This window comes from Haemorhous mexicanus, chromosome 3, assembly GCF_027477595.1.
Source record: "Haemorhous mexicanus isolate bHaeMex1 chromosome 3, bHaeMex1.pri, whole genome shotgun sequence".
NCBI classification, from domain to species: domain Eukaryota; kingdom Metazoa; phylum Chordata; class Aves; order Passeriformes; family Fringillidae; genus Haemorhous; species Haemorhous mexicanus.
In genome coordinates, this window is record NC_082343.1 from 83,829,460 (window position 1) to 83,854,014 (window position 24,555).

At 39.5% G+C, this 24,555-nt stretch overlaps 1 protein-coding gene across 4 annotated transcripts in view; it reads left to right on the forward strand.

The window, feature by feature from the left end:
- The first annotated feature begins 12,383 nt into the window (after positions 1–12,383).
- Positions 12,384–24,555, forward strand: part of CEP162 (centrosomal protein 162) — a 44,453-nt gene continuing 32,281 nt past the window's right edge. Inside the window, exons 1-4 of one of the 4 annotated variants that reach the window (XM_059842520.1) lie at positions 12,384–12,665; positions 13,202–13,378; positions 14,209–14,305; positions 18,952–19,087. In XM_059842520.1, the coding sequence (XP_059698503.1) occupies positions 14,246–14,305; positions 18,952–19,087 (196 nt within the window). In that variant the 5' untranslated portion in view covers positions 12,384–12,665; positions 13,202–13,378; positions 14,209–14,245. Of the gene's footprint in view, positions 12,666–12,717; positions 12,855–13,201; positions 13,379–14,208; positions 14,306–18,951; positions 19,091–24,555 lie in introns of those variants that run through there. The other 3 variants (XM_059842517.1, XM_059842518.1, XM_059842519.1) reach the window with 3 other exon arrangements.

A 24,555-nucleotide genomic window follows, 5' to 3' on the forward strand; every position in this document is an offset into this window, starting at 1 on the left:
TCTCCAGAACTGCCAAGATTATAGAAAAGACCACTGAGACCTCTAAAAAAGAACAAGATAGAACAAGCCACCTGAGCCCCACACTTCCTAAGCCAGGCCTCTGAGAGTTTCTGCACATGTCAACCTTTCACAGGCAGTTGGGTACAAACGCTGAGCAAGGAATGTAGGCCTTTGCCAGGAATATGCTTTAGAGAACAGCATGGACAAAGGCTAAGAAAAGCTTTCACAAACAGCACAGAAAACAGGAATTAGTGAAATTCCTTTCCCAGCTGTAATTCGTATGTGTTTTAAGCACTATTAACACAGACAAAAACAAATTTTCAGATAGTTTCTGTAACAGCAAAAGAGGTTGCTCTTGTAACAGGTTATGACTCAATGTTTCGTTTTCTTTCATGCACTATAACTTACATCCAGCCATCTTTAGCTGGCTCTGTCAGCAAGTCCTGACTCCCTTTTTAAGCCTCAACCCCTGGCACTCAGAACTAAAGCAGTGAGACCAAGTCCTTAAACTTATCCACTAAATGTGTTGGCTTTGAGAACTTTCTCCAGAATTATGTCAACCCTCCACTTATCACCTATCTTCCTACCTCCTGCAAGTGCCCCTATTCAGCACACTTTGTATACAGCCTGGGATTTTTCAGAGATCGTCATGTAACATATTAAAGCCATTCTAATCTGCTGCTTCACACATAACCCCTCAATCACAGCTCGTGATTCCAACCGTCAGGCTTCATAACCTTTGTAGCACATTTGCCAAAAGAGAAAAAAAAAAAAAAAAAAAAAGAGAGAGACAAAATCCATTTTCATTCTATCTTATCCACAACATGTGCAAATATTACCTCATCCATTCTTGAGCTGGCTCCAGAGATTAACTCAAAGTTGACATGATAGATGTCTAATTTAACAAATAGTCTGTTTCCTGGCAGTTGATTTTGTTGTCAGTTTTGTTTTAAACTTCAACTTTGGGACTGACATTGCTACCAGAATTTCATATTTTTAAATACCATTTCGCTTTCAAAGGCTGAAGCCAAGGATGATGTCATGTGTGCTAGTAGCTTAGCACATATCTGCAGTGGGAGCTTAAAGATTAAAAAGAAAATTTTCCTTCCAAAAACAAGAGCAGGAAAAAGATTTTTGTAGGAAAGCAACGTGACGCTATTTAACCTTCTGATTATGCAAAGCATTACATGAGTGTTTTAATTGAGGGAACATCACTTAAGCATTTTATTAGGCAGGAAGCGGCTGCTGATGCCTGTGGAAAGCAGGCTGCATGAGGTTTGACGCAGCATCCCTCGAAGTGAATGGAAAGAGTTTTACTGAGCTCAGTGGAGGTACTCTGCATTTGTACTAATGCAATTCCGAGCACAATTTGACCCATGGGGATGAAGGGCACTGGCTAAATGAAAAAATAGCATGAATCCTTTGTTTATGTTACAGAAAAGCTCTTATTGTATGCAATATTACTAAGAAATAAAATATCCTTTGCAGAAACAGTTTGTTCTTCCCAATCCAGTATTATTGTTACGCATGTGTTAAATCATAGGATACACATGGTTGTAAAAGCTGATTTATTAACTAACTAAAAATCAGAGGCATCCACCCAAGTGCCACCCAGCATCTGCTGGGACTAATGTCCTGCAAAAACGTCCCATGTGTCAAGGAGGGTATAGGTTCAGACAAACACTAATCCCAGCTTGTCAAAGAGAGCCAAAGAAAAACAGGTTTAGCTTTATAGACTACAGTATTTTGTTTGTTTTCATTAAACACTCTTACTGATTTTAAACATCTGTATTTGTTAACTCGTCTAGTTCTTTCAAACTTAAGAGCACAAACATTGCCATATGTGCTCACTGCTGGCATTTCTGTTCCCAGTCCTAACGTTTGCCTCTAGAGACAAGCCTATCTCTGACAACTCAGTAAACACGGCTCACGATGAAATCTGAACAATGCAAGGTAGTTTGCTGCCTACAGAAGGCAGGAGGGACACGTGGAAATCTCTCTCTTGAGACCTAGGACAGCCCCTGCAGCAAGGCGGGCTCAGCTGAGGCCGAGCTGCCAGACGTGGGGACCGCGGGTGGGTGGCTCCGTTGTCGCTGGTCGTTAACTTTCTCATCACTCGCATTCGCCGCTCAGAGCCCACACAAGCAGGTGGAAAGGTAAACTCCAGTGACTCGCACATCCTGCTGCTCTGTTATCATATAAGCCGGTTTAAAATGAAAGCAGAAGCTCCCCACAGCAAGTTTACTGACTTTAAGGCACAGCTGCTCAAGAAGAAGCGGTTTGGCTTCAATATATTAGTACTGGCACAGAAAAGAAATGGACTGCGCTTCTGAGCTCTTTAATCTAACAGAGGGGGTCTCACAAGTTGGAAGGCTCAAGTCAAACACATTTAAGTGTTAGAATTAAGAATTAGATGTTTTTATCAAAAGAAGTAATCATTATTATTGACCAGAACCAGTTACTAGGGTAAGCAACGTCTTTACAGCTGCCCTCCTAGGGGGGGCAACTCATGGTCACACAAGTTACCTGTCCCAGCACCACAGTACTTCCAATGGACATAAGATCAGACCTATCCATGCTGGGAACCCACCAAGCTGTAGAAACATAACTCACACTGCCCAGAAGTGTAGGGAAATGACAGTCATGCTTCTTCTTTCACTGCGGGATCAATGGAGAAAACAAATCCCTTAAATTCTGTTCATTTTTGGCAATTTGAACAGTCTGCTCAGAAAAGAAAATAGTTATTTAAGGCATTTCCCATAGACTGCCCTCATTTTGAATATTCAGGCCACTTTTTGCAACCATTAATCTAATTTCAGGCTGATCTCTTACAAAATATTTTGACTTAAGCATTTTTTTTCCTGTGATCAGCCTGTCATATCTAATTTCCATTTCTAATGTATTCCCCCCCGGTAGGCATGTAATCTTGGAACCCAGCCTGGAATTATCCAACCTAATTCTTGGCAGAAAATTTCCAGCAGCATGGAAATGGGCACCTCTTTAGAAATGATTCTTAGCTTCTTATTCTTAAGTAGTTTGCACCTTCACACAGAGTCCGTAGATACTGACATTAAACATTCTATATTTAGAATCAGGGGAACGTGTGTGCCTTTTGTCCTCAATGCCTGTCCCCTTTGCATTCCAGATCTATATTTCATACTATGTCTTTGCTAAACTGTCCACATTATAGAGACACAAGCCCATGCTCACCTCCTCTGCTTCATTCTCTGCAATCCAGGGAACCCCCCCCCCCTCGAGAAGGGGATGAAATGCCCTATAGATGTGAGCATGTGTGTGCATGTATGTATGTTCATGGACACACACTCACTCTTTAAAGACATGCAGCAACTCTGCCTGTCTCTCTCCCGCAGATGACACTGGAAATACTGATCCTATATAAAAGCTGGGGAAGCAGTGGCAGGGAGAAGGGGTGGTAGGCAAGTGTATACATACGTTTCTTCAAAGGAAAAGAGGAATGGTTAGTGGAATATATACAGGGTTTTAAAATGGAAAACCAGAGAGGAAAAATAAAGCAATGGGAAAGTTTACTTGTCAAAGGTAGAGGACACAGACAAAGTAGGTTTATGAATATGGAACTGGGGACAGCTTCTGCTGTTCACATGCAAGTGTTTATATATAAGGTTGGAGTAAGGGAAAAGCATGCTGCAAATACAGAAAAATCTCTCCTGATTATCTCTGTACACATCCCATGTGAATCTAACAGCAGCTGGATGAGGCAACTAACAGAAGATGAGGTCAGGCAAGAGATAGGATACAGTCTTGGTTAAGTGAACTCTTCCCAGAGACAGGAATCCAGTGTTAGGTGAGGTGCTTTACAGTCCTTCAGAAGTCAGGTAAACAATCCGTCAGAGACACTGAACATCACCACTGCTCCTAGAGACTTTCTGAAGCCTCGTTCAACATTTCACTAACAAAAGTGTAAGAAATTGTCTCTTCTACCCTTGTACTTCACTACAGGAGGCACCAGCAATGTGAGCTGATCAGATATTTAATAGTGTCATGTACATGTAGTCAATATCTTTTTCTTGCTCCTCATTTTCCTGCAGCATCTCTTTCACTCCATTGTTCATTAGCCCCCATGACAATTAACTTCTGGCACATCAGTAAGAATGTGTATGTTAATCTGATTAGATTCAAAGCCCCCAAAAGAGGAAAACCAGCACCTGATGAGACTATCAAAAGTTTCTAGGCAATGAAATATATCAAGAAATCTTTCTTTTCTCTCCTGGGTCTGGACTGTGGCTTGTATAAGTTTCTGAAATGAGGGGCAGGTGTTTGGGAATGCTACTGCAAAGAAAATATGCAGGGGATTCTAATTCATATCACTTTTCTGAATTTGCACCTCTTTCCAAACCCAGCTATTGGGTGGGTTTATCGTTCATTACGTTTTGAACTTGACACTGTGAAGATCAAATAAGCAGCCAGTCATCAATTAACTTCCCAGAGCATATACTTCAATATTCCCAACACATATGCATTGCAGGCATAAAGGGGGGTGGTGAGGGCTGGTGGTGTGGGGGCTGTTGGGGGGTGTGTGCACATGTAGAAGGATCCAGGGAATGGGCTGCTCAGTTAACAAACAAGTTTCCAAATGTGAATTATACACACTTCTTCTACTTATTTTCTCCACATCTTTCACTCCAAATGCAGGCAGATACACATACACACACATGCTCACCTTTGATATAAAACTGGACCTGGCCCTTGCTGTGAATGTAATTTTCTTCTGCTCAGTGGTTCTCTTAAATGCTCTTCTGTAAATGGTCTGAGGGGGCCACCAGGTAAGGGAATTTTGGCCCACCATGTTTTAAACCTCATCACACATTAGAGCCAGAAGCAGCAATAGCTTCTCATTGTAAATTGTGCCTGTTATTGTAATTTATCAGGATCAAACAGTTGCTGGCAGCCTTTTCTATAATATCCAGTTTCAGTGTCTATATAGCATCGAGCAAAATCAAACATGGCTTGCGAACAGAGGTTTAGTGATAAATAAATCACTCAGGGAGCTTTAAAGAAACGACTCTTCAGACACACTAATGTTATGGTACTTGTCTTTATTTCTCTTCCAGCTTTCCTTTCCTTTCTTTTCTTTTCTTTTTTTTTTTTCTTTTTTTTTTTTTTTTTTTAATTTGATTCACAGTGTTCAGATGACATGTGTTTTGCCTTATTCAGCCATTTGGAGTACAGGTGCATGACTGTGTTTTTGATGGAGTGTTGCTATTCTGGAGTGCTCCGTCCAAAACACAATCCCACACATGTAATCCAAACTGCAGAAGATGAGTCAACCATCTTCTCTTTTCCATGATAATTAGACTTTTTTTTTTTCATTCAAAGTTACATAGTTATTAGTTGCAGATGCTATGCTTGAACAATATTGTTGAATCTTAAAAGGCTTTCACACCATGCTATTTTATCCCTCAGAGTAGAGGAAATGAACAAAAAGTCCAAGCTTATCCAACTTTAAATTAAATCACTTCAAATATTATTACACTAGGAGACAATTATGACACCTAAATACCTTTAGTATACATGTAAAAATCATAGCCTAATATTCAATTAAATAAATATAGCAGCTTGCCAGGGAAGGTTTGTCAAATTAAGGGATTCATGGAAAAGCAGCTTCCAGCCTTACTAATCCACGCAGGCCACACATGTAAGTCTCTTTGCTTTGAAAACATTTCCTAGTTTCTTATCACATTAAGAAAATGACCATTCCCAGAAGCCTGAAATAACAAAGAAACCTCAATATGTTTTAAATCCTTAAGCTAGGTATTATTTTCCAGACAAATGATTGCAAAAGGTTGTTTTCACAGGCCTTAATACACACTGTCTGAACCTAGGGACTGCTGGTGTTTATTTCTGGTACCTAAGGAGCTAATAGGTGATTAGTGGGGTAGATATGGAGAGAAAGAGAAGACACAGGAGAACAGGTGTCATGTCCTTTGAGGCTAAGCGTTAAGGACTATTTTAGTCCCATGACAAGCTGATCTCTTGGCATTTTTGGTACTAGGTGGGTGGTAGACAGACACCAAAGGTTCCACTGCTGGAAATCTCCAAGTAATGACAGGTCATATCCCTAAAGCATTGTTTATAGAGAAAAAAAAATAAATCTGTCTGTCCAGATTTGAATTCCAGAGTAGTGAGGTTTTCTATTCCATAGTCATAGTCCCTATCAGGCTGGCTCTTGTTTCACGTACACAGAACATCAGTTTAGAGTATCTTTTTTCCCAGGTAAGGAAAAATTAAACCAAAAAGCAGGAGACACATGCTGACTCCAGAAAGGTTGCTTCACCTGGTGTAGAATGAAACCTCCTTATACCAGCACAAGGCAACAAAGGAGTTGTGCTAGCAATGTGCTCAAGGTGAGGGACCTGCACCTATCTGAAATGTCCCTGAGCAGAGCTGGGGATGTGGCTGCAGAGAAGGAGATCTCAGATTTCCCTGACTTCCTTCTCCCCCATCTCTGTACCAACAGCATCTGTACAAACAGCATGGGACTGGGCCCTCTGTCTCCACGAGTGAGAAGATGACGAGTGAGACAGCTACATTAAATTGACAAAACATGTAAACTTGCTTCTCACAGAGAACAGACTTGTAAAAGTCACCCTGTCCTCCCCATCAATACTGGTTAACACATCCCAGGGTTTTTGTTATTACATGTGAACCTTGTTGTGAGGGGGTTATTCCTTCACTGGCCAAAGACAAAAAGGGGTATCCATGTCCACCTATCTCTCTTTTTTCCATTCATCATGGAAAAAAGTCTTCCTATACATTCACCAGGACAGTCTACAGATCAGCTGGTGGAGCATAACTTGTATAGGCAACAATTCCTGGCAAGAACCTGATTTTTCCCCCTCAAGCTTCTAAGATGTGATGCTCAATTCCCTGTGCAGGAATGTAAGACTGAACCTCACAGAGAGATGTCAACGAAAATTAAAAACTGTGGAGCAGATTATTTTCTGATGAAATTACAATGAGAAAAAACTTGAGGAGAAAGGTAATTGGGATAAATTTCAGACTCCAGCTCTCCTGCCCAAATGTACACTGTAACTACCTATAGCCTGATGAAAAGTACCACTTAGAAGCCCCTTAGCTCAAACATGAACACCCTCAGTCTGGCACGAGGGGCTGAGCCCCTGGAACAGTGCAAACTGCTATTGGATTACCAGTGGCTATCACACCTGTATGCATCTCCTGTTCCACACCACGTCTGTCCTATGGGAGAGACACTGCAGCTACCACACGAATGCCACAGTTACACGCAGGGAAAGAGCAGTTTGGAGGGACTTTTCTCATATGCCTCCAACATGAGGAACAAGCACAACATTTCTCAGCTGCAGGACTAGTTTGGGGCACACTTAGCAGTGGGCTTCAAACAGATAACACTCCCAGACTTTGACATAGACAAAGCTCAACATCATGGATGTACAGAAACTTTGAAAACATTTTGACTGATTTTCCTGAGGAAGTGCACAAATCTCTCTTTTGATCCCTTCCAACCCAAAATAAGCATCCTACACTGAATGAAGGGAAGCACAATCCTTGGCTGAGTGGGTGTTTCAGGTTTCCACCCCTCTAATAACAGATCATTTATAAATCAAGCCCCCCAAAAAACCGAACACCTCCCATTTGCACTAAACACAACAGTTTGATTCTTTTTCCGCACAATATGATAAAATGTGGTGTTATGACTAGCTGTATTTTAGTGGAAAAATCTCCTGTGCCCATCCCTAAGCTACCTTTTTAAAGAAAACACTGAAAATTGCAAATCTGTCCCTTAAGATCTTACACAGTTTCTATACCAACAAATCTAATTGCACTTGCCACGCTGTACTTCTTCAGATACTTATCTGAAGAGAAACGATGTTCCCCTAAATCAACTTTTTCATATAAACACACATGCATGTGCTGTTTATTGTACTTTAAAAATACAAAAAAAACCCCAAAAGTGGAGCACAGAGAAAGTTCCTCAAACTGCATTTGGAGAGTGACCTAAGATGTGGGAAAGTTGTCTATTGCTTATGTTATTTTTTCACCCACTTTTGAGTGCTTTGAGGCTACATTTCCCCTGAGTTATGACAGATATTGCCACCCACCTTAGTTCTTCCTGCCTCTGCCCTAACAGAACCTCTTTGTTGTTTTATCTAATCAGATTCAGAGGCCCTGCTAGAGTTGGCTCTTTCAGACTGTTCAAAGCGGTTATATTTCTTATTTCCCAGGCTTCAGAAGAACTAAAAATAACCAAGTGAAAATCTGAAATGCAAAGCTAACATTCCGGCCAGTGCTAAGCAGATATGTTGTCAGGATCAACGAAAGAAGTTACAGATCTGAAAAAATTTAATAAATCAGAATGCTTAATTTTTCTCTGCAGAATTTTCTGAGTTTGATCTTTCCTAAGCAACCAAGAAATTTTTATAAAAATATTTACCTTAACTTTTTCTGAACAGAACACATGCAGTGTGTTTTCACACAAAGAGAACAACTTACTACAAAGCTTTCTATATGCAAAGGAGAATATTCAAGGCAGATGAGGGTTTACACATCAAATGATCTCAGGTGGAAGTGACCCAAGTTGTTTCTCCAGTCCCACAGAGTAGGAATTGTAAATATGATGCCTGATGCCAAGAACTGAGAATTTTCACTGGCAAAAAGGGACCTACAGGAGGCACAGGGCAGCATCATTAGAGTAAATCAAAAGTGCTGCAGTTAGTCAAACCAGCCATGTTTGTATCTATCTTTGCATAATAATTTTCCCAGGATTTCTCAAAAGCAACAGAAGGGATCTTGCTCCACTAGCTGGATTACACAGTGGAGCAATGTTTTCCAATGCGCTCATAGAGAATCAGGAAAAGAAAGAAAAAGCAGCGTTAAATGTTGGAAAATGCACTTTAATCTGAGATAGTGATAAGCACCTTTAATTACTGACTGCAAACAATCACTCTCTTGAAAGAATTCTTAATTGCTTACAGTTGCTGGCGATAGGAGAGTTTCCTCTATGACGGTGAAGGAATTATGCCTGCAGCCAGTAATTACAGCAACTTTGCACTCTTCCACAGAAACTGAAAACTTGGCAGTACAGGGCACAATGTTAAGGCAATTAAACATTTACACAAATAAGCCAGAAGGAGGATCCATTTTCAAAAAAGCATGAGAAACAGTGCGTGTCTGCTAACTTCCAGAAAACGGGAAATGGGTAGCAACAGCCCAACTTCCAAACTCCAAACTTTGCGGCTCCCTTCAAAGGATGCAAGAAGAAATGAGATTTGTGACCAGTCAGTGTCTGGAATAATCTGAAACATGACACAGAATTTAGTCCTCAGCCCGCAGAGAAAAATCGTGATGGAAAAAACCATACAGTGAGATGCTGAGTTCAGGCTACTGTAACTGAATCAACCAAAAATCCAACCCTTGGGATCTGAGAACTTGTTATCAGTGACAGAACAAAATGAGACCTGCAGGGAACCAAAAGTGAAAGCATTAAAAATGAAAGTATTAAAAATAACTACAATTCTAGCTATGTGAACTATTTTATAACTAATCCTAATTTGACTACAATTTTCTCTCACATGGAGTATGGTTCCACACGATTCTTTATGTTTTCTGTGCAATTTCTAGTTGTGGAAGGCTTTCTTTTTTCGGATGTGCATACTGGAAAGAGCTTTTATTGCATCGTCACATAAGGAAGTCTCATCACGGTGAGCATACACAGAGAATGCAACTTTAACTTCTTAGTCCACCACTGTTTATTTCCTTTTGATTCAGTAGGAAACTGTTAACCCTTAAAAAAACATAACCAAGAATATGGTGAAATATTTATCATAAACTCGTATTTCACATATTTGCAGGCTCGGAGCTGAAATACTATCTGATGCAATGCTGTAGCCAAAGTGAATGTGGCAGAGGTTTTTGGTTTTTACTTGGTATCTTCTTCCCCATTGACTTTTATGGACGATACAAAATTGAAATTAGACAACAGAATAAAAGTATGAATATTTTATTCCTTTTAATTTTGCCATTAATCTTCAGAAATTACTATAATAAACCATGAAGCCTCATATTTTTGCTGTTTAGCAAGAAAAACATATGCTCTATGTGTGCACATGCCACATATTTAAATGAGAAGCCAATGGTTACAGCAGGAAAATCTGGTTTCATAGAAGCCAACAAAGGCTTCCCACCCATGTCAGCAGAGCCTGAAATTCACCTTATAATTTGGGGCTCTGTCCAGCAGGATCTATTTTAGCATTTGCATCCATCCTTCTGCTTTATTAGCACTGTTGCCCAAATTGCTGTGTTCCTGGCTGAAATTCATGGCTAGCCCCACTCTCCCATTTTTTAAGTTCTGCTGTTAAGAGCTCTTGAGAAAATTGCTCCAACTGGTTGGCATTAGAAGGAAATGAGAATCTTTTAAGTGGCTATTGTACATGTTATTTGAATGCACTGGATGACATTTCAACACCAGGCAATGCCTCCTCTCCACCACAGTCATCAAGAGTGGTTTAGGTTTTTTTCTTTCCCATATGGGCACTGAGGTTTCCAACAGCATTGATCCCTCTGCACATTTTTCTATACTTTGTACAAGGCTCTTTGAACATATTTCGGCAAACAGAAAAGCTTCAATGTGCAACAGTTTTTAGCAGCTTGAAGAACTGAGCCCTTGATGTGATTATTTGATCATATATGAAGTAACTCTCATGATCAATGAATGATGTCACAGCTATCACTTTGAAGTTAATAGTAAAATTTGCATTGGCTTAAATCTGAGCAGGATAAAGGCATGAAGCATGACTGACGTTCTTTTAATTAATTTCCATATTTCTTTTTAAATTCTCATGCCTCACTCCATGCATTTTCAAGCAACAAGAGAAAAAAGTAAATGTTGGAAATTGATGTTTTCACCATCAGTGGGCTGTCGTGTGTAACAAATAGTTCTAGTATATTAGTTTATGTGGGCATTCTGTCCTTGATCAGCTCCCACATTTCCCACAGACAGCAGCAGAAGTTGCACATAAAGATGAAAAAAATACTTTGCAAATGGAAACATAATACTCCATCTGCAGACAATAGGCCTGATTGAAAGAAGTGCTGCAGCACCTTTAGCAAAGTAATTCCTATAGACTTATGTGTGGAAAAATCAGAGCCCATATTTCTTTGCTTCTTTGAATTCAAACAATAATTTATACTAGCATTAAAAAATCTGGGATACATAAAGGCCATATTGGAAGCGCTGTCTTTATCTCTCAAGCTAACAGGAAATGAGAGGCAGTAATAGGACTTTAACTGGTTTCTCACTTGCAATGAGTATCCAAACACTCGTTGAAGAAAACTTCCTTTCAAAATCTTTTCGTTCCAAGTCTGCTGAACAGAGAATCAAAACGTGTGTGTGTGTGTGTGTGTGTGTGTGCGTGTGTGAACAATGTCCATTTGTATTCTTAAGTGAGCTTGTTTTATTTTGCCATTTACTAAATGCTGGCATAAAAATTCCTGAAGCAACGTGACTCTCACAACAAACACAACTGACAGACCCTCGCTGGAGAGCACATGCAAGCACAGACTGCAATTGTTCTGTGGTTATTTGAGAGGCAGTGGTCAGGGAAACAGGGGTCATTAATTTCCCTGCGTGTTTTAAACATTTCCAGAGATGTGCTAAAATGCATTAAAAGCACAACGGCCGACATCTAAGGCTGGAACATTAGGAAAACTTTAGAAAGGGATTTCTGTGAAAAAGCGAGAAGGGATGCTTTGAGTTTGACCTTTGCATTAAGGAATTAAACACACTTTTAACCCTTTCCTTGTTGCTTTTCCTCAAGATGAGTTGCACGACTTCTGGAGAAGTGCTTGGGGCGGAGGCGGAAGGAAACCTGCTCCGAACGTGCGACTGCGGGGTCGTGGAGCTGCTCAGGGCCTTCGGTGCCCGCTCGGGGGCTGCGAGTGTGAGGCCAGGCTGGTTCCTGAGTGTTCGGACATGGAAACCCCCCAAGCCCAGGCTGGTTCCTGAGCACTCGGACATAGACATCCCCCAAGCCCAGGCTGGTTCCTGAGCGCTCGGACATGGAAATACCTCTACCTCGTCCGCCCTGACCGCTCAGGGACCACCCCCACCCGCCAGGGGGCGCCGCTCCGCACGCCGGCCCCTTCCGCCAGTGCCGCCCGTCAATGGCGCCCGGCTCGTTCCTGTTCCCGTCCCCGTCCCCTCGGGTGTCCCGCGGCGGGCATGGCACCCCGGCCCGTCCCCTCCCGTCCCGCCTGCTCGCCGCCGTGCCGAGTGTCCCGCGGCGGGGCGGGCGGAGCAGAGGGAAGCGGGTGGATTTGGCGGAATCACGTGGCGCGGTCCCTGCTGGCGGGCGGGACGGTGGCCGGGAGGGTTTCCCGGGCAACCGCGCCGCGGACGAGCGGGGCGGCCGTGGCTGAGCGGGGCCCGGCGTGGTGCAGGTACGCGCCCGGCGCCCGGGCAGCGCTCGGCTCCGAGCCGCGGCCAATTCCGTCTCCCGCTGCTCCCCGGGGCGCCCGTCCGCAGAAGCCGAGCCCTGCCCGCCCGTGCCCGAGCCCGAGCCCCCGCGCTGCCGTGCGCCAGCCGCGCGTGTGCTCCAGGGAAAGCCGGAGGAGGAGGAAGACGATCAGGTCACGGCTGGGATGATTAAAAGGTTACGTGAAATGTGTTAGGCTATTTAAGTTTTCCTCCATCCCTGTGGTTTAGCCATACCTCCTCAAAACTTCCGCTTTTTGCGCTGTGTTGTAGTATATATCCCCGCAAGTGGCGCCTTTGTTTTGTGCGCGAAGTCATTTGTGAGCCGCCAGGTCTGAAGATGTGGCTGAAAAGTATATTTGCTAAGGTTAATGTTTGCCTATGATCTTCTGTTACCGAAATTGTAAACCTGTTTGTTGTCCTTTAAGTTACACATTGTTAGTTTTTATAAAAGATACAATTAGAGGGCAGGCAGAAGAAAGCCGTCATTCTAATGTAGGAAGAAGTAAAGATAATGTCAGGAGAATCACTTTGTTTTCCTGGCAAGGCTAGAATGAAATATTCCCCACTTGCTAAAGTAGCTGGCGCAGTTAGTAAACTGTTAAAGCATCCTGTGTTTAACATCAAGTGTTCTTTGATGTGAAAGTATAAAAGGATGCTGGATTATGTGTGCCCTGAGAGGTAACGTTCTTAATCTCCTTACCATGTTTTCAGAGATATTGTCCAAACGCTTACATAAGGATATCGTGCTGAATTCAACGCCTGGGCAGCCTCCTATAAAACTTCTTTTTTTTAACTGCCAAAGCCAAAGTGTCGGGTGGTCTATGGATGGATAAGGAGTGAAAGCAGGAAACAGTTGTCACAACTCGCCTGTCAAAATCAATTTACTAGGTAGGTAACAGTCCTGTGTACTGAGTGGGCTCCATACTGGGAGAAGTTTTATTTAATGGTAAAAGCACTTTTGCAAATGTTTAGCCCTTTTATGTTTACATCACACTTCTCAGGCTGGAAGATGCTAGTGCGGTTTAATGCTGCCATACATATGTCGTTTTGAAGGCAGCCATATGTGTTGAGCAGTGTGATACACAAAAGCTTTGCAACCTTTTGGTTGTTGGGCATATTTTATACCTGAGAAGTTGATGCAGACTTACGGGAAGGAGAGGGGGGCAAGTGCCATTGGCATTCTGTGTCAGGGTAGATCAAACCAAATGCCATTCCCTAACCATAAAAAGATTTACATGTATTTATTGTTTACTAAATCCAAAGCACAGTAGAGATGATGAAGCAAAACTAACAGTACCAGATGTCCCCAGTGTTGGAGAAGAAACATAGAAAGGAATTAAAACCCCTTAAAATGAAAATATTACTGCAGTAGATTCTCTTTTGATTATTAACAAAATGCTTGGGTTGCTAAGAGAGCTGTTTTTTGAAGAAAAATGTAAAGATGCTCAAGTGAATCATATTTTATTTATCCCTCAAAGTCTAAATGCTGAAGCTGGTGTTTTGGAAATGAGTATTTTGCTTGTAAGGAATTTGGGTGATCTAGGTACATTTGCGCTAATTGTCTCATTCAGTAAATAGTTTCATAAGGGATGGTGTTTGTCATCTCTCAAGTTTTGGATTGGGGTTTTTTTTGCTTATAGCTCTATTCACGCAAATCATTAGGTTACATCAATTTCAGAATGCATTTAATTAACTTGAATTTAAATTTTTGGTTTTAGACTCAGTTGTTTGGAAGGTAAAATCCAGCTGCAAATTATGGCTCATCGATTTTCAAAGGAAGAATTAGATGAGCAGTTTGAAGAGTTTCTGAAAGAGGTATGTTTGAGAGCAAGGTCACATGCCTATTCTCTATTAAAAATGGGGAAAATTGAGTATGGAAGAATATGAAATGTAAGATTCAGCTCTCCTTTTATCACATAATTAATGTAGCTGTCTTATCTATGGGTCTTAATTGCTAAGCTAAATTCATACTATTTTGCTGTACTGAAATCAAGAGAAGAGTTTTGTAATTAAATAAATATTTTTTCATTGCCTGGTTTTATCTTCAGAAACAACCAGGTTCTTGATTTTTGTTTTGGTTTTATTGTTGGTGCTACTTAGTACCAGAAGCTTCAAATTGATATATAATTGAAAATGAGGTAAAAAAAAAATCTGCCTGTATATAAACACAAGCTACATTTTAAAAAATTCTGTATTTTTCTGTGCAGTGCTTACTCTCACTGAATTATATTTAAAAATTCTTGTATGATATGAAGCATGTTGTAGTGATTAGAAAACTTGAGTTAGATTCCTTTAATTCCTCATGGTGCTTCATGGTTTTGAGTACTGGCAAAATCATGCAAGTCTGTGGGTTGTGACTTAAGCTAAGAATAATCAGAGATGATCTAAATGCCCTGACTAGGTATGTTTTTTTCAATGCAAATAGACCTGTAATTTCAGAACTTGCCCTCTGGTCTGTCAGAACATGGTGTGGTAACCCTAAAACATAAATACTGCTACATAAGACCTTTACTAGATCTTAATTCTGTATATAAGCATAACTAGTGATGGCAGAGAATATTTCTGGGGTCTCTGTTATTTGTAATGTATGCTTGAATTTTTTTTAAAGTAGAGGTTGTGTTACAATTTAATGACTTATGAGAAGTAATTTAATTTAATGATGTAACTAAGTTAGCACTCCTGAACTCACTGAAATTATTAATGTCAGTAAAATTAGAAAACTAGTCTTTACATTTCCTTCAAAATTCTTTACTTACTGTTGTTACAGAGGGAGTTGTTCTGGGGAAGAGAAAGGAGTTTTATTCTTTTATTTGTTATGCACATCTATCAAAACTCTGCATGTGATTGCTTCTAGTATTTCATTCTTCATTTGACATGCTCTTCTTCCCCCTTAGCTATTGCCCACATTGAGGATGCTCATAAAAAAATGAAATTCAAATAACTATTGAATTATTCTAAGTGGCATTTGCAATGTCCCAGAAAATGTAACTTTAACTATTCATGTCTTAATTTTTTTAATAATTTCAATCCAAAACTGTTTTCCAACTGCTAATCCAGTTATTAAAAATATGCATTGTGTTTTTTGCCAGCTAGATGCAGATCCAGATAACAATGGTGTTATCTACTCTCTGTTATTTTTACACAGGCATCTTCTGCTATGTCCTTCTCCTTGCTTTTGTTTTTTATAAAAAGTGTTTGGCCTTTTAATATTAGAAAGATGAGAAACTGATGTGCTCCATTTCTTGAAATCTCTCTGTAGGTGGTGTTTGTGTTGAGAGTGTCGCAGCAGGTGGGGAATAGTAAAATCTGTTTCTCAGTAGTTTGGGGCAGACTTAATATTGTTTAGGCAAATCTTTCAAAGAGGAAATGGAGCAGGATTTTTCCCTTTTAAATAACTCTTAAGGAATCTGTTTTTGGGGTGAGGCTGTGTATGGATGTTTGTGATTAAAACATGTGAAGTTAAAAGAAAGACTGTATATACAGCTGGATGATGCAGGTCTAATATGAGGATTAAACTTAGTTTTTTGGCATGTACAAAAGCTGAACTTTAAAATCTATCACTGGATTTTCTAGACTATTATTACACAGAAGGAAACACAAATGTGTAATAACAATGACTGCATGTAGGATAAATCCTTTAATTATTCCCTCTGCCTGGTCATGCTTCTTCCCAACCCCTTGCCAAGACAGCCTGTTGTCATCCATAATTCTTCCCATAATCCTTCCTCCTCCACTGTCTGTGTTCCTGTCGTCCATCCACTCCTCACCATCAGTATCTTGTTTTGGTATGCTTCCCCCTATTGTCAATTGGATTTCCCTTAAGCATCATCTGTCATACTGGTTTAGCTCCAGGTTTTCAGTGTTTGCTGTGTTGGCTGTGATGTTCTCTTGGGATCTGCAATGCGAGGAAGTCTTTCTAATGCACAGTGCTTCAATTAATTGAATTAATTGCCCTTTTTTGATGACTCAAAGCAATGTTGTGAAAAAGCTGTTGTCTGCTTCTAGTATTTTCAGTTGACCTTTCTTCTGCTTGATATTCATGGATACTGGAGAAGGAAGACTTTCAAAAGGAAAGACTATACCATCCTCATTAGAATATCTGTAGAATGGTATCTGGAAGAGACACACTGCACATTAGGCCATGTTAGAGAAACATTTCAAGTTTTTATTAAAAGATCAAAAAGATTAATATATTATTGTGTAATAAAAGCATATTTTGGAATAGATTTATTTAATTGAAAAATACTGGTTTCATGAATTAATTAGGACAACTGGTCATGAAGATCTGAGTGGTTTAGATCAAATTCTGTATTACCTATCTTTTTTTAAGTTCCTTCACATGCAAAGGAGGTGGTAAGCTGATGATGTGCCATGTAGTTGTTCCAGTTCTTAAAACTGCCTCTTTAGGCTTTTATTAATGTTGAGATTAAACAACTGACACTTTTTGTTTGTCTGTGTTCCTGGAAGGCTGGGAGGCTGTCTTATGGAGAAGGGGAAGGAACAAATTGGTGCCACTTACTGGTACTGAGAAGTCATTACAAGTCCAAAAAGTTGATGTATGATTGATTGATTTACCTTTTTTTCAAAGGAAAAAAAAAAAAATCTGGAAGTTTTGCTGTTGAGACAACTGATATGTTGGGAAAAATGCAGCAGTATTTTTGTGTCAGCATTTCTCTCCCAGCTGCACCTTTACTGTCTGCAGTTGACAAGATGGCTGGACATGGAAGGTTTCCAGAAATTGAGCACAGCCTGTGGGAGTTGCAGGTTCTTTAGTTACAATCCAGTATGGTGTGGGAGCATTCACTGAAGTTCTGCTTGCAGAGCAGAGGATACTGTTAGTTGTAAAAGAAACAGCAAGTGATAACAGAGCTTGTTTGCATCGAGCACCTGTCAGTACTTCCAGCTAGCAGGAGGTAGTCTGACCTTTGGGGACACTGGCACTAGTACTTGTGTTGTGACTAGTGTCAGGAAATTGTTATTAGTGGGATATTTATTAGAAGTATAAAGCTGTTTTGTTCTATGTTACAGAGCCAACTTAGAGAAATTGCAATACATCCTGTTGTCTAGCAGTTTTGTAATTTATTAAAATTGTGGTTTTTTGAAGTGCGAGGCTCAGAGCACTTCTTTCTTTCTGAGATGTATGACAGGCACTTAGTTTTCTCTAGTGAAACTAAAAGCTCTAAAGGTGTTCTTGATCAGAGAAACTAATAAGAATATTTTATTACAATTATTTTTCCTTAAATTATAGTTTTATATAATTGGCATTTGATTTTTGAATGTTCTTGTTAAGCCCAGAGAAGTTGATTTTTAGTCACATAGTAAAAGTAGGCTTTTATGGCACTGTTTTTAATGTAATAGGAGGCAGTGGATTGCAGAGGCTTGTTTTAATAAAACATACCCTTGTGTTTTACATGCTAAGCATCCACAATCCTGTTGCCTCTAATATTGGGTTTATACCATCAGATTTTCTTATTTGTGACTATTACAAAAGCGAAGCTTTTGAAATTTTCCCATGTGATGCATTTCATATGTGAATTCTTTATTTCTTACCTTTTATGGCTTTTACTGAGTCTGTGCACCACATTCTCTAAGACACTCTGGGACAATTGGTTTTAACAGTTACAGTTAAATATTTAGATTAAAAGTATTCCATTCCCCTTAACCCCAGTTTGCTGCACAAAGAATATGTAGAACATAAGGTTGCAGTGCAGTAGTTTAATGAATATTTCCTTGTTCAGTGTGTGGATAGCTAATTGTGACTCTGAGCCTGCTGTAGGCCATAAAGAGCTTTATTAAAGGAAAGGAGCAGAGGTTAGTTGTCTTTTCCTTCCTGTTACTTATCAGTAACTTAAATTCATATGGTGTCCATACTCAGGTTTTTTTTTCCATTGATTTAAGCCATCAGTCAAAATCAGCATGGATGACTATCACATATGAAAGTTTAATATACAGCTGGGTAGGAGTGGCTCTGGCATTTTTATTATATTCCATTAATACAAAGTATAAAATTAATTTCTGAAATCTGATTTGCCGGCAGCCAGAATGTTGCTAGTACATATTTATTTTTAGAATATTAATACTAATGTTCATGTACAAAGCAAGGACAAGGTAAAATTGTTTCTGCTCTACTTCATTATCTTCAGGGATATAGTCAGAGTCTTGGGTCTTACATGTCTTAACTAATTGAAAAAGAGCTGATGATGCTGTTCGTTTGAACATACATTCTCTGAAGCAGTCAACTTCTAGTATATCCAAATTCTGGCAGCGGGATTATTAAAATATACAGTATTATACCATATGAATATTGTTATTATTTCCTAATCAGTTTTGTCATGCATGTACAAAAAAGGCAAACAGTGGGGAGTAATGAGAGGCATCTGGACTCAGAAGCCCAGAATTGAGTGGTTGAAACCATGTAAAAATATAAAAGCTCACTTTAATATTGTATGCAATTTATTCAGTCTCTTTCAGATGATTCACTTGGAAATGCAAAGAAAAAGTCCAGCATTCTTGAGAAATTGGGACAGCCCAGGAAAAAAGAAAAGAAGAAAAAGGATTCAGTGCCCTGGTGGTTATCTGAGGAAGACTCGGATGATGGTGGTAAATTTAAAGTTTTGCAATATTTTGGCCACAGGGGGTCAGACTAGTTCTTTCTCATACGGCATGTTAGGCCTGGTTTGAGGTTAAGCTGATGCCACTCAAGTGTTTTAGAATGTTACAGTGCAAGTTTTTAAAGCATAAAAGTCAAATAGAATTGTATTTTTTTAATGATTCATATGCTAGCTGTCTGATGGGGTTTTTTTCTGTAGCTTTTGAATTAATAAAACTTGTAAAAAATAAGCACATTATAAATAGTAAAATAGTTAGAAAATATAACTTACAAACTCTCAGAAATATTGGTATATGTGTTTTGTAGCCAACCTGTTATTTATACTGACTTTTTATAGCTTTCTGTTTTCAAAACTGTAGTGGAAAAAGACCAGTTTGTATAAACATGCTAACTGAAACATTTGTAGTAGGTTGGAAAAGCACAAAGAAAGAAAAACTTTTCAACACCAGCTGAATCCAAAATGTATGTCTTCAGTATTCTCAGCATTTCCCTTGCCAAGAGCTGTGGCTCGGGCGAAATGGGCTGTAGATGACATGATTGCTGGTTCAGTATTGACATGGTCACTTCGTTCTGGAAGAAAATATATAATTGTTTGCAAGCTTTCCACCTCTATTTTTTTTCAATTTCTACATTGTCTTCCTGTTGGGTAGTAAAACCCAACAAGAAGTAGTAGTAGTAGTAGTAGTGAGTTTACACAGGATGTTTGCCTCTTCTTCTTGTAGTAATTGGTGGTTTCTTAATTCTCATGATTTGTATTAATTGCAAGTGGACCCTAACAGAAAGTTACAAAAATCAGTTTTTTCATCTGACAGAGTTAAAATACTGCTGGTAGTTTCAGATTTTAAGACTAGCTGTCAGTGTCATCTTAGTGAGGAGTCAAATCCTAGTCAGCAGTTGTGCCATTTAGGCTTAATCCTAATAGGTGGTACCTGGACTTCTTACCTGTCTTGGCCTTTTAAGATGTTTATGTAAAACTCAGATGGATATTAGAAAGTTCTTATCAGGTGGTTATGAGATATGATGATTTCCTTACAGCTTTTCAAATAATGTAAGGATAGAGTGTTCTTGCTGGGCAGTGTGAGAATTAAGAGGTTACCATGATCTCAATTTTCTACATGCAGTCAAAGAAAATTCTGATGACTTTAGAAGCTCAGCATGTTTCCATGGTTTTTGTGAGATGCTTGAGGCAACCCAACTTTGATACTTCTTATGGTAGAAAACACACTGAAATAGGTTCATAAAGGACAGGGTGATTACAAATTTTAGAGAACAGTGCTTGTGTGGTTAAGTAAAATTAAAAACAGAGTCACAAGAGACAATGTAGTTATATTGAGATGTTCTATCCAAACAATTTCCACCGCTGTCGTTTTTAAAATTAAGACTATCTTACCAGTTGTGCAGGTTGGCTAGAGGTAAAGCTATTAGAACTGGAACAAACTTGATCTACAATTTACTGATGTGTGAAATATCTGGTAAACTTTTCAAGGTCTCTCTTAAGAAAAGCTTCTCATTTAACAGAAAAACATTCCGAAGGTGAGCCTACCCAGTTTTGCTAGTATGGAATCAATTTACATGCAAAAGAAGCTAGCCTGTTCATATTCATACTGTTGATGAGGGGCTGGTTTTTGGGTTTTTTTTGGAGGGAGCTGAAAGTAAACTGTGTGTAATGCATTTTGACTCCATGATCCAACATCTTGGCAGCTGGACATAACAGAGCTGAGAATATAGGAGTGAACACCGAGTGTGCCAGATCCGTGCACAGAATTCTTCCATGAGCACTGTTTTTGCCTGGTAGATTATTAGTTTTATTTCATTTACTGCTCTGTCACCACTCTGCATAGAATACCACCCTCATGGAGCATATGCAATATGCCATATCCCACCTACTACTTTGATTTTGCCAAGCAGAGGGGCCTTTAATTCCTGCTAGAGGGCCTTCCTCTTCCTGTCTTAGCAAGAATGTGGTAACTCCCTGGCATGAAGTGGATCTCCTGGTTGTGGCATCCCTTGAGGAAAGGGATATATTTGTCACACTGGACACTTGGAAACGGTAGCAGTTGCAAAATGTGCTGTGCTGAATGCCTATCTGCAAGGTAGGGTCTAGTTATAGGGCAATTAACCTAGAGTCAAAAGAGAGCCATTTGCAGAGACCACCTTGGCCACCTTTGGGATAAACTGAGTTTTCCTCTGCAGTTTTATGTGGCTATAATTTTACTTCATGTAGATGTATTTCTGGTGATTTAAAATGACAGGTCAGGTGACTATAAGAAATTCAGTGTTCATAGGCTTCCAGAACTGCTCATGTTTTCCACTGTGTATCTCTCTGTTTTTCTTGTGTGCTTCCAAGTACTTTGTCAAATACCATTTTGCCATGTCTAATATTCTCAGTGTGTGTATGTTGTGTGGTGTGCTGCTCAAACCTATTAGAAGTGGATGATGCTGCAGCAACATTACTGCACTGGATGACTGAGAAGATGATGATTTAGACTTGTAGTTCTTTATAAGCTTGCATGTAAACATCTCCTAAATAGCAAAATAATTTCTTATGGGAGAAAATAATAACACCCCTGTGATGCTAACAAACATGAAAATAAGCTGAATTTAATTTCAGGAAAGTGTAATGTCAGCATCCTTCAAAATTTTTGGAGACCCTTGTGTGTCCTTCTAGGCTTGAACCTTCATGTTGGTTGCAGAGAGGACATAGTCAACAGACGATCAGCTAATAGAATTAGTGTTTTTAAAGTTGTTTTATCATCATGAATCAAACTTGTATTAATGCTTAAATCTTACTTTCACCCACAGTGTGGCACTGCATTCATTACAAATGCATGCTCCATATGTATAAGTTGATATCTTTGGGTGTGACTGTTTAAAGATAATGTTTGTGTAATACACCAAGCTGATATGTTGCTTGCAGTTTGAGGTTTTGCTTTTGAGTTACTTCAGTATCTATAGCACGCTTTCTTGAAAGACAAAGAGAAGAAGATTAAGTATGTGCTCTACACTTACTTGATGTCTGTTCTTTTTTTTTTCCCAAGACATCTTGTTGCAGAAGTGCCAGGAAATAGGTAGAGAGTTAAACTAATAGCCTGTTTCACTGAGAAATATAAAGTGCATTTTAAAATAACGCCACTAGTTATTCTAGGCACGTTTAAACTGTTTGTTCTTCAGCTTTAAACTGAAATGTGCAAATTATGATTCAAGACACTGTCTTCCATATTGGACAGGTTGGAGACCTAGGTGATGTCCTTTCTACTTGCTTTTGTCATTTAAATGATAGAAAGAAATTGGATACTAAATTTCCTGTCCTGTCTTGCATGTCTGTTCCTGCTGTTTGTCTTTTCAAGATTTTCAAATAAAATTTGTTAAAGTGAGAAAAGAGAAGAAACTGACAGAAAGCCATGCTGAAGTAGTGGAAAATACTGAACAAAAGAGTCCCCATTCAGATTCCCAGTCTGGTATTTGATTAAATATGTTTTGATATATTTATTCAGTATCAACCTTGTATTATTAGTGTGTTTCCTGTAGAAAATCCTTAGCAAACTGTCCATTTGACCAAGGTGCCACATACTTCTTTTATCATTTTCAGAAGAAATTAATAATTGTGTGAATTTTTGCTCGGTTGTTGTAGAATCATATGTCACTACATACTACATCTAATGGTGTAGTAGGACAGACAGTATTTCATGCCAGCCTGGGGAAAGGGGGAAATAACTTCAAAAATCTGAACAAAATGTACTAAGCATATCTTTAGTAAGTAGAAAGTCTGTGACACTTCCTGCATTTCACACTCGAGAAATATTAATATTCATTGTTCTACTTGTTTAATTTCAAAGACAGCAGTCAGATAAGCATTTTGCTTATTTTCTGTTGATGTGGTTCTTTTCTTTTTGCTGACGGCTGTGCTGCTTTGTGCATGCTGCCCCTGGAATGGAAACAGCAGTTGGTATAAATGAAAAACTTAAATTGATTAATCTGCAGGATTATTTTAGCCAGTGTAACTTTAGATTCAGCATTTTATGTGAGTCATTTTGTTAACTGAAAAGAAACTCTAGCAAATAAGTAGGAATTATAAGCATTGATCCATTAAATGCTTCTGTAAAAAGACAATAGCAGTTAACTTGTCATTGGTGTTAAATTCAAGCAGATCAGTAATTTTTTGGAGAGCCATGACAATGAAATATTTGGCACTTGGTCTTTGGATCATGTTGGTGATCTAGTTTGTAGCCTATAGAGCATCTCCCTGTATTAGTTTTCTAGAGTGTATGTGCAGTGTAGAAAAATGTATATATATGTTTTCATAAGCCTCATTTGCATAGAATGGCATAGAGAAGCATCTCTGGGAGATAAATGCTAAAAATGAATTTATTTCTCAAATTAGGATTAATGTTTGAATTATGAGCAGTAGGAGGACCTCTGTACATATTTCAAATTACTGTTTTAAAAGGTATCAGGTGTTTGCATTATTTACAATAGATGGTATGCTGAAAACACTTCTAGTTTGCCAGTAAGTGTGTGAGAAAATGGATTAGAGAAGCAGTGCCTTGCTAGTGAACTTACACATCAGTTGAGGGAATAAAGGGCTTATGCATTGTATCAGAATGGATTTCATACCATTTCTCTCCTTGCTGTACCAGCTTGCTTTAGGTGTCTTGGATGTTTGAGCCATGTTAAGGTCTGGTCACATATCCCTATACTCCTGTTCTAAATAGCAGAAGTGTTTGGCTTGATGTCCTAGACTACTCTCTCTTGTGTCAAGGTGAACTCAAAAGACCCATAACTAAGAGTTTTGTCAGAATTATTCAATTTTGAAGCCTCTTCCACTGTGACAATTACACCATGGCAAAATCCAATACAGACCGTCTGGCTAGCGTAAGGTATGTGAAGGCTGCAGTGTAGCTGTCATGTAAGAGTCCAGAGGAGGCCACTAAGGTGCTTAGGGGGGTGGAGGACCTCTTCTGTGAGGATAGGCTGAGAGAATTGGCTTTGTTAAGCCCAGGAAAGAGAAGACTTCAGGGTGACCTAACTGTGCCCTTGCAGTAGGTGAAGGGAGCATGCAAGAAAGATAGAGAGAGACTATTGACAAGAGCATGTAGTGACGGAACAAGGGGGAATGGTATCACACTAAAAGTGAGTAGCTTTAGATGAAATATTAGGAGGAAGTTCTTTGCTGTGAGAGTGATGAGGCACTGAATGGATTGCTCAGAGAGGTTGTGGATGTCCCATCCCTGGAAGTGTGCAAGGCCAGATTGGATGGGTCTTTTAGCAATCCGGTCTAGTGAAAGGTGTCCCTGTCCATGGCAGGGGCATTGGAACTGGATGGTCCTTTAAGGTCCTTTCCAACCCAAACCATTCTTGATTCTTTGATCATGGGAGCAGTCTTCAGCATAGGTAAAATTAATAAAACTGAATTCTGCTAACGTGAATGGAATTTGCTTTGCTTCTGAGCAAGTCC